At 42.5% G+C, this 10,229-nt stretch overlaps 1 protein-coding gene across 3 annotated transcripts; it reads left to right on the top strand.

Annotated features, from left to right (window-relative positions):
* Positions 1-1,942: 1,942 nt before the first annotated feature.
* On the top strand, positions 1,943-9,256 carry LOC134311278 (UAP56-interacting factor-like). 3 transcript variants are annotated; one of them, XM_062992888.1, is made up of 9 exons: positions 1,943-2,129; positions 3,105-3,227; positions 3,662-3,843; positions 4,106-4,233; positions 4,932-5,004; positions 5,082-5,146; positions 7,849-7,923; positions 8,641-8,773; positions 8,905-9,256. In XM_062992888.1, exons 1-9 carry the CDS (start codon positions 2,006-2,008, stop codon positions 9,013-9,015), a joined length of 1,014 nt encoding a protein of 337 aa, XP_062848958.1. In that variant the 5' UTR covers positions 1,943-2,005; the 3' UTR covers positions 9,016-9,256. The 3 variants fall into 3 exon arrangements, with proteins under 3 accessions (XP_062848958.1, XP_062848957.1, XP_062848956.1); XM_062992887.1 differs by having other exon boundaries at positions 3,656-3,843; positions 8,908-9,256; XM_062992886.1 differs by having other exon boundaries at positions 3,656-3,843.
* Positions 9,257-10,229: the final 973 nt, after the last annotated feature.

The raw sequence follows: 10,229 nt of genomic DNA, 5'->3' as shown, positions 1-10,229 counted from the left end.
AACATGGATTACTGGAATGCCCTGTGGTCTGACGAGACCAAGATAAACTTGTTTGGCTCAGATGGTGTCCAGCATGTGTGGCGGCGCCCTGGTGAGAAGTACCAAGACAACTGTATCTTGTCTACAGTCAAGCATGGTGGTGGTAGCATCATGGTCTTGGGCTGCATGAGTGTTGCTGGCACTGGGGAGCTGCGGTTCATTGAGGGAAACATGAATTCCAACATGTACTGTGACATTCTGAAACAGAGCATGATCCCCTCCCTTCGAAAACTGGGCCTCATGGCAGTTTTCCAACAGGATAACGACCCCAAACACAACCTCCAAGATGACAACTGCCTTGCTGAGGAAGCTGAAGGTAAAGGTGATGGACTAAACCCAATTGAGCACCTGTGGCGCATCCTCAAGTGGAATGTGGAGGAGTTCAAGGTGTCTAACATCCACCAGCTCCGTGATGTCATCATGGAGGAGTGGAAGAGGATTCCAGTAGCAACCTGTGCAGCTCTGGTGAATTCCATGCCCAGGAGGGTTAAGGCAGTGCTGGATAATAATGGTGGTCACACAAAATATTGACACTTTGGGCACAATTTGGACATGTTCACTGTGGGGTGTACTCACTTATGTTGCCAGCTATTTAGACATTAATGGCTGTGTGTTGAGTTATTTTCAGAAGACAGTAAATCTACACTGCTATACAAGTTGTACACTGACTACTCTAAGTTATATCCAAGTTTCATGTCTATAGTGTTGTCCCATGAAAAGATATAATGAAATATTTGCAGAAATGTGAGGGGTGTACTCACTTTTGTGATACACTGTATATATATTTTTTTTTATATTAATATTAATTTATATAAATTTTATACTTTGTTCTTTTTATTGTCTGTCTATCTTTTTATACTGAGTGCTGTACTATCCCTTCGCTGCTGCAACGATGTGAATTTCCCCACTGTGGGACTAATAAAGGATTATCTTATCTTATCTTATTTATATATATATATACTGTATATATATATATATATATATATATATATATATATATATTATATATATTATATATATACACAGGGTGAGTCAAAAGTCGCAGGACACTTTTATTTCAGAAACAAAAGGGAAAATGTATATTATATATATAAATAAATGTTTAATATTGCAATATGTAAATATTAATACTAATAATAATGATCCCACTTTTAACTCTGTTTTTGCAGTTATTGGTACAGCAAGTAACTACACCATGGTCATCTATGGTCATCTATGTCACAAATCAGTGCACAAATTGATCACAGTGCATCGCACATTCACACTTTGGGTAAATATATAATGGCCAATTCATCTTTTGCATCTTCTCTTGATATGAGGTGAAAAAAACAGCAATCCTGGAGAACACCCATGCAAAATATGCATAACATAACATAACAAGAACAGGCAGGTATTAAATCCAGTATCTCATGACCCATTGTGCCACTGTGCTGCCAGGCTTAGAAATAAAGGTAGTAAAAAGACTCTTGCTGCACCATTGTGCCCACCTAAACATAGATTTACCAGAAAGAACAGCAATGATAATGTACAGTATTTAGCTGATGTAGGTGCAAAACTTCACAAAACTTAAAAGCTAAAACTATTAAAACTACTTTATACCATTATTTATCAAATTACTATTGAAAATGTATCTGTATTTAAACATACAAGTGTTTCGAACAATATTTGTAGTCCAATTAGGTTAAATAAACTACATTTCCCATAACCAATCGTACGTTACACAGTATGCGAGCCATAATTCAGTTATTATGTGCATTTATTTGAACATACAAATACTTAGATTCGTTTTTTCTTCTAAATTGTTATACTTACCAAATAAACGTATTTATAAATAATAAAAATAAAGACACGAATCGTTTAAAATCGCGCGTGCGCAGTAGAACTAAACAGCCTATCCAGCTTTAACGCTAGCTAAGTTAGCCTTGAACTGGTCTAGTATAGTACAAAAATCGCATTACTGTTTTATATGTTTTCATTATTTACTACATTTCCTATTAACAGTCAGTATTATTCAAGCTTAATGATGAATAAATCCAATTTTAGGTCAGGCAACAACTCAGAAGGACCTGATAAAGTTGACATGTCTCTGGGTAAGTAGCGTTAGCTTGTTATTGAGGCAGGCTGCATTCCAAATGGCTTAATTGTTTCTGTGTAGTGCACTATGTAGGCTGCTTAGGTCATTATTGCGTGCCCTGGGTAGAGCACGCATGAACTGACTTGGGGACAATTTAGAACGAAACCTTTATTATCGCTTGCTTTTTCAATCAGCCCCCGGTAATTCACTGTAAAACGTTTAATGAAGTCATAAACATAGGGAATTAATACTAATATATTTAATCATTTTGTGTGTTTAATGTGAATAGCCTGAAATACGTAATGTGAGGTATATTTTAGCTATAATCAAGCTATATTATACATAGTCAAACATACACTGATCAACCATAACATTAAAACCACCTCCTTGTTTCTACACTCACTGTCCATTTTATCAGCTCCACTTACCATATAGAAGCACTTTGTAGTTCTACAATTACTGACTGTAGTCCATCCGTTTCTCTACATACCTTTTTAGTCTGCTTTCACCCTGTTCTACAATGGTCAGGACCAGCACAACACACACTAACACACTAACACACCACCACCATGTCAGTGTCACTGCAGTGCTGAGAATCATCCACCACCTAAATAATACCTGCTCTGTGGGGGTCCTGACTACTGAAGAACAGGGTGAAAGCAGGCTAAAAAGGTATGTAGAGAAACAGATGGACTACAGTCAGTAATTGTAGAACTACAAAGTGCTTCTATATGGTAAGTGGAGCTGATAAAATGGACTTCAACTAGATTTTGGAAAATGGCTGTGGGAATTTCCTAGCTTTTGACCACAAGAGACTGGCACTGATGTTTAGTTACAGGTTTTTGGTGCCCATGGTGTTCCAATTCATCCCAAAGGTGTTTGTTGATTGTTAGATTGATTAAAGTGAGTGCAGCACAATCAGGTTCTTCTACACCAAACTCGTTCAGCCACAAATATTTGAAATATATGTATATTTTTATTTTATTTACAGATGATATAATCCGTTTAAATAAGAAGCAGAGGCAGAGCCAGAAGGTTACACAGAGCAAACAGAGGCCCGGCACGAAAGGACGTTTGGCTCAAGGGAGACGAGCAGGACCGCAGCTGAACAGAGGTCATTACGTCCGTATGCAGGAATGTTCTGATAACCGTGTTGTTTTTTTATTGCTTTTATAATAAAATGCACATGGAGAGTGGTGCCTGACTGCTGAAGTGATTCTGCCATCCATATGGAACGGCTTATAGGTTCAGTAACGGATTCAGTAACGGATCCTTCCAGGATAGAAGCTCCTGCTTTTGTTTTTCTTTGCTCATCACACTGTTGTAAGTATGTGGACACCTAAACCACAAGCTTGTTGGGCATCCCATTCCAAATCCCCCCTGGTACTGATGTTGTACGAGATATCAATCCAATACAGCCTAAGGTCAGTTCTTCCAGTGGTTGGAGCCCCTATTCTAAATAATTAAAAGCACCGTCCACCCCTTTTTTTGGTCGTAGAGTGTTTGTGACTATTTGTGAGTGTATTCTGATTTCGTTTTCAGGAGCAGGCGTGAATAAGACGTTCAGGCGGAAGGGGCAGGGTGTCATCACCGGACTCGCTGCGAGGAAAGCGGCTCTGCTGAAAGGCGTCAGTCCATTAAACCGACCCGTGCTGAACCGAAAAGGCTTGAACAAACGAGGAGCGAACCCAGCAGCAGCAGCCGCCGTCAGACGCCCGGTCATCACTCAGGTGACGTCGACATTTAGACACCATTGATGATCCAAGGGAGAATATTTAGGACATCTGTACATTCAGGCTTGTTTATGTTCCTCCTGCCAATCCTAACAGCCCTTCATACTGCATACCTTCAATTAAATGTGAGGCACAGCCATTTGTGCCTGTTAAGACACTCGGCCAGGTCGATAGCACATGCTATGTTTGGAGTAGGCCGATGTCTGACGCTTCCGTTCTGTCCGTTTGAACGTGTGTCGTTGTGTTTTTGTGATGGCAGAGAGCCCGGCCGTTTGTCCAGCGCAGACAGACGCTCACACAGGCACAGAGGCGACCGTACCCACAGACCGACGCTCGGAAAGCTCCGGGCCGAACCCCCGACAGACCCTTCAGGCTCCGCAGGAAATGGTACACAGCCACTTCCAGACGTATTAGGGGTCCAAAAGCCCTGTCGTCCAGAGTCACCTACAGAGGGGCATACACAATATACACATTATGCGAACAAAAATATGTGGACGCCTCTCCCAAATCAGGTGTTTTTAGCTTTTAACAGGTATATAAAATGGTTGCATGAATGCCCCTGTGCACAAAGTGTTTGGTGCCTTATTCAACATCAGTGCCTGACCTTACATATGTACTTTTGACTGAATGGTCACAAATCCCACAGACACAGTTTAAAATCTTGTTCTAGCGCACCAGTGCCAAGATTCTGAACACCCTGGTTCGAGCAGTTCTCTGCTACCGGTCGGCTGGGCGCCATCTGCAGCAGACAATAATTAGCCAACGTGTTTGCTGGGTGGGGAAATGACCGGACCAAGTTGGTGGGGTCTTCAAATGCTGTGCGAGGACCCTGGTTAGCGGACCGAGGTGTAAACAAGGGGTCCGCTAGGAGGGCACGTGAGGAGCAATGTACCCTCCTGGAACGCAGCGAATGACAGATCGACTGCGCTAAATCGGGAGATGTAAAGTATGGGTGTCCATATACTTTTGGCCATATAGTGTACAGCAGAAAAGCTGTTGTGAGCACTTTAAAACCTGGAGGAACTGTGGACCTTCAGCATCAGGACGAGTAATGTCATTCTTCGTTCTTCTTTGCTCCCGCGCAGGAACGCTCCTCCAGCCAACCAGGCTCAGAGGGAAGCCCGCCAGGCCACGTTCCTCTCCAGAAGAGGCATAAAGGTTCGATTCCTCATTGTTTTTGTCAGCTTTTCTAATACGTATGGGTTCCAGACCCTGATAATTTGTGTGTTCTACAGGTCCGTGCTCACGTGCAGAAGACCGTTCCAGCTCCTGCAGCACAGAGGACACAAAGGACCCGACCGTGAGTTCCACGTTTTAATGCTAGATGTGTTTAAATAGGGGAAAATGGAGTCCGTTTACGTGCACTGAATGACCAGGTAACGACTGAACGGCGGTGCTTTAGTTCCTCAGACTAAAGCTGTTGGTCTTCTAGGGAGGTGGGACAGAAAGTAACGTAGAAAGAAGTCTGAGGGGCTATGAGGGGAATTGGAAAGGACTAAATTGGGAGAAAAACATAATTTGATGTGGTGTAGATTAACATTCCTTCATATAATGATTATACAACCCCTGGCAAAAATTATGGAATCACCACTCTTGGAAGATGTTCTGTCAATTGTTTAATTTTGTAGAAAAAAAATAAAATCACAGACATGCCACAAAACTATCATTTTTCAAAATGTCAACCTTCTGGCATTAAGAAACAATAAAAAAAGAAACAAATATAATAGTTGTGGTCAGTCACAATTGCTTTTTTTAGATCAAGTAGAGGAAAAAAATATGGAATCACTCAAATCTGAGGAAAAAATTATGGAATCACTCTGTAATTTGCAGTTTAAAAACAAAACATCTGCAGCAGATTAGATTTGCTAATTATTCTTCAGTTTAAAAAGAGTGCTTACACCTCGGAGAGCTGTTGCACAAAGCAGATTGTCATGAATCATGGTTCCAACACAAGATATGTCAGTTGAAACAAATGAGAGGATTATAAAACTCCTTCAAGAAGATAAATCATTGTGGAATGTCGCAAAAGATGTTGGTTGTTCCCAGTAAGCTGTGTTTAAAATCTGGACCAAGTACAAACAAAATGGGAAGGTTGTAAAAGGGAAGCATACTGGTAGACCAAGTAAGACATCAAAGCATCAAGATAGAAAACTTAAAGCAATATGTCTTGAAAACAGAAAGTGCACAACAAAACAAATGAGAAACAAGTGGCCGGAAAGTGGAGTCAATGTCTGTGACTGAACTGTAAGAAATCACCTAAAAGAAATGGGATTTACATACAGAAAAGCCAAACAAAAGCCATCATTAACACCTAAAAAGAAAAGAACAAGGTTAAAGTAGGCTAAAGAAAAGCAATCGTGGACTGTGGGTGACTGGATAAAAGTGATCTTCAGTGATGAATCGCGAATCTGCATTGGGCAAGGTGATGATGCTGGAACTTTTGTTTGGTGTCTGTCCAATGAAATTTATGAAGATAACTGCCTAAAGAAAACATGTTAATTTCCACAGTTGTTGATGATGTGGGCCTGCATGTCGGGTAAAGGCACAGGGGAGATGGTCTTCAATAAATGCCAAAGTTCACATTGAAATTTTGGACGCTTTTCTTATTCCATCAGTTGAAAGGATGTTTGGTGATGATGACTTCATTTTTCAAGATGATAATGCATCTTGCCATAGGGCAAAGGACGTGAAAACTTTCCTTCAAGAAAACATATAATGTCAATGGCATGGCCTGCAAATAGTCCGGATCTCAATCCATTTGAAAATCTCTGGTGGAAATTGAAGAAAATGGTCAATGACAAGGTTCCAACCTGCAAAGCTGATCTGGCAACAGCAATAAGAGACAGTTGAAGGCAGATTGATGAAGAATACTGTTTGTCATTAGTTAACTCCATGCCTCAGAGAGTTTAAACCATTATAAAAGCCAGAGGTGGTGCAACAAAGTAATAATGGTGCAGTGTTTTCTAATGATTCCATAATTTTTTCCTCAGATTTGAGTGATTCCATATTTTTTTCCTCTACTTGATCTAAAAAAAAGCAATTGTGACTGACCACAACTATTATATTTGTTTCTTTTTTTATTGTTTCTTAATGCCAGAAGGTTGACAGTTTGAGAAATGATAGTTTTGTGGCATGTCTGTGATTTTATTTTTTTTCTACAAAATTAAACAATTGAAAGAATATCTTCCAAGAGTGGTGATTCCATAATTTTTGCCAGGGGTTGTATACCGATCAACCATAACATTATGACCATATCCTTGTTTCTACACTCATTGTCCATGTTATCAGCTCCACTTACCATATAGAAGCACTTTGTAGTTCTACAATTACTGACTGTAGCCCATCTGTTTCTCTACATACGTTGTTAGCCTCTTTTAATCCACCACAGAGCAGGTATTATTTAGGTGGTGGATGATTCTCAGCACTGCAGTGACACTGACATGGTGCTGGTGTGTTAGTGTGTGTCGTGCTGGTATGAGTGGATCAGACACAGCAGCGCTGCTGGAGTTTTTTTACACCTCACTGTCACTGCTGGACTGAGAATAGTCCACCAATCAAAGACATCCAGCCGACAGCGCCCCGTGGGCAGCGTCCTGTGACCACTGATGAAGGTCTAGAAGATGAGCGACTCAAACAGCAGCAATAGATGAGCGATCGTCTCTGACTTTACATCTACAAGGTGGACCGACTAGGTAGGAGCGTCTAATAGAGTGGACAGTGAGTGGACACGGTGTTTAAAAACTCCAGCAGGGCTGCTGTGTCTGATCCACTCGTACCAGCTCAACACACACTAACACACCACCACCATGTCAGTGTCACTGCAGTGCTGAGAATCATCCACCACCTAAATAATACCTGCTCTGTGGTGGTCCTGAGCATTGAAGAACAGCATGAAAGGGGGTAACAAAGAATGCAGAGAAACAGATGGACTACAGTTTCCACACATTTATTGATGTAGTGTGTGTGTGTGTGTGTGTGTGTGTGTGTGTGTGTGATCACTAGGTGGCGCACTCCTGTGAGCAGCAGTGGGATCCTTACAGTGTCCATAGACAACCCCAGTGCCAGGACTCAGCCTGAGTACGTTCACACACCACTCATTCCCACGGGACATCGAATACAACACACACACACACACACACACACACACACACACACACACACACACACACACACACACACACACACACACACACACACACACACACACACACACACACACACACACACACACACACACACACACACACACACACACACAAACACCGACCAAAAGTATGTAGACGCCCCTCCTAATTTGTGGTGTTCCGGGATGAGTGTAGCAGGTGCAGCAGTGTTGTTGGGATCTATAAACACTGTTTATAGCAGCTGTAGCCTAGTGGTTAGGGTACTGGACTAGTAATCAAAAGGTCACTGGTTCAAGCCCCACTTCTGCCAGGTTTCCACTGTTGGGCCCTTAAGCAAGGCCCTCAACCCTCGGTTGCTTAGACAGTAGACTGTCCCAGAGCTGTAAGTCGCTTTGGATAAAAGCGTCCGCTAAATGCCGAGAATGTAAATGAAAATGGTACACACTCTCATCTGCTGGCTTTATATTTTTGCCTTCAGTATTAACATGAAGGTGTTTAAAAATCCCAACAACACTGCTGCACCTGCTACGCTCATGAGCAGAGCGTTAATATAAACACTATCAGATAGGTGCTCCTAATAAAGTGCTCGGTGCATGTGTAGCTGTGTGTAAAACACCATGATTCGATTTACTAGGTGTTTTTAATGATTAAATTATTGATCTCTATTAAGACCCGCCCACTCTTGGTCCCTCCACCCACCTGCTGCAGCAGCCCCGCCCCCTGCAAGCACAGCACCTGAGCCCGAGAGGAAACGGCCCAAAGGCGTGGCCTTACAGTTCGACATCAACAGTGTCGGGAAGCAGGTACCAGCCCTCTTAATCGGGTGGCTCGGCGGTCTTGCTGGCTAGCCCACCACCGCTGAGCTGATGTAAAGAAGCGTAACGTGCAGCTTTTAAACTCTCGTCCGTCTGTCTGTCTGTCTGTCTGTGTTTAGCAGACGACCATGACTCTGACCGAACGCTTCCGGATCCTGAAGCAGAAGCGAGTGGCGACGGCGGCGGCTCAGCAGAACACCCGGGGCGGGCGCTTCGTCACCGTGGGCTAACGGTCGGAGACTCGCGTCGAGGTCACGTGACCCGTGTTTGTGAAAGACTTTCCTGCGCCGACGAGACTTTAACTTATGGAACAACGGATGAGACGGGGCGTGGCTCCGTACCTGTAGTCCACGTTTCCATATATGGACGAAACTTCCCCCCCCCCCCCCCCCGAGGTTCGAGTGACGTGTTTTAAATATTTGTTTTTTTTTTAATTATTATTTATTTGAATAAAAAAGCGTCTTCTGATAATAGACGTGTTTATGTCTGATCATGTGACCATTCAAAAATATTGTGTGTTCAACATATTAAAGAAACGTAAAATACATTATATACGCTTTATGGCCAAAAGTATTCGGACACCTGACCATGTGGTAGTGAAATAGAGCGACTTCTGTGTGATCTTTTCAGCTAGAACAGCCACCGCTCCTCTGAGAAGCTTCTTACAAGACTCTGAAGTGTGTCTGTTTATGGGAATTTGTGCCCGTTCAGTCAAAAGAAGACGTTCCGATTAATTCCAGAGCTGTTGAGTGGAGCTGAGGTCAGGGGTTCTGTACATTGGAGGACACAAGTTTCGTTTTAACCGGGTGGGTACAAATTCCCACAGACGTGCTCCACAATCCAGTGGAAGGCCAGCTCCATGCTTAGGTGTCCACAAAGCATCTTGTCTTTAGTATAATTAGCTGTGATTGTGGCTAAAATACCTGAACTGAATGATTAAAGAAGTGTCCACATACTTTCGGTCATAGAATGTTACTCAGATAGACCGGCAGGGGGCGCCATAGAGTCACAAGAGGAATGTATAGACCTTATACACTGATCAGCCATAACATTAAAACCACCTCCTTGTTTCTACACTCACTGTCCATGTTATCAGCTCCACTCACCATATAGAAGCACTTTGTAGTTCTACAATTACTGACTGTAGTCCATCTGTTTCTCTGCATGCTTTGTTAGCCCCCTTTCATGCTGTTCTTCAATGGTCAGGACCCCCACAGGACCACTACAGAGCAGGTATTATTTAGGTGGTGGATGATTCTCAGCACTGCAGTGACACTGTCATGGTGGTGGTGTGTTAGTGTGTGTTGTGCTGGTATTAGTAGATTTTTAAATACCGTGTCCACTCACTGTCCACTCTATTAGACGCTCCTACCTAGTCGGTCCACCTTGTAGATGTAAAGTCAGAGACGATCGCTCATCTATTGCTGCTGTTTTGAGTCGGTCA

Source organism: Trichomycterus rosablanca, chromosome 4, assembly GCF_030014385.1.
Source record: "Trichomycterus rosablanca isolate fTriRos1 chromosome 4, fTriRos1.hap1, whole genome shotgun sequence".
NCBI classification, from domain to species: Eukaryota; Metazoa; Chordata; class Actinopteri; order Siluriformes; family Trichomycteridae; genus Trichomycterus; species Trichomycterus rosablanca.
Note: the sequence above shows the minus strand (reverse complement) of the source record. Positions and strands in the feature narration are given on the sequence as shown.

Bases quoted from the DNA above. Each gene is read 5' to 3' on its own strand.
- LOC134311278 (XM_062992886.1), top strand. From the start codon at position 2,006: ATGTTTTCATTATTTACTACATTTCCTATTAACAGTCAGTATTATTCA. The intron at 5,147-7,848 runs GTGAGTTCCACG...TGTGATCACTAG, and splicing joins AGGACACAAAGGACCCGACC to GTGGCGCACTCCTGTGAGCA. The intron at 7,924-8,640 runs GTACGTTCACAC...ATCTCTATTAAG, and splicing joins AGTGCCAGGACTCAGCCTGA to ACCCGCCCACTCTTGGTCCC.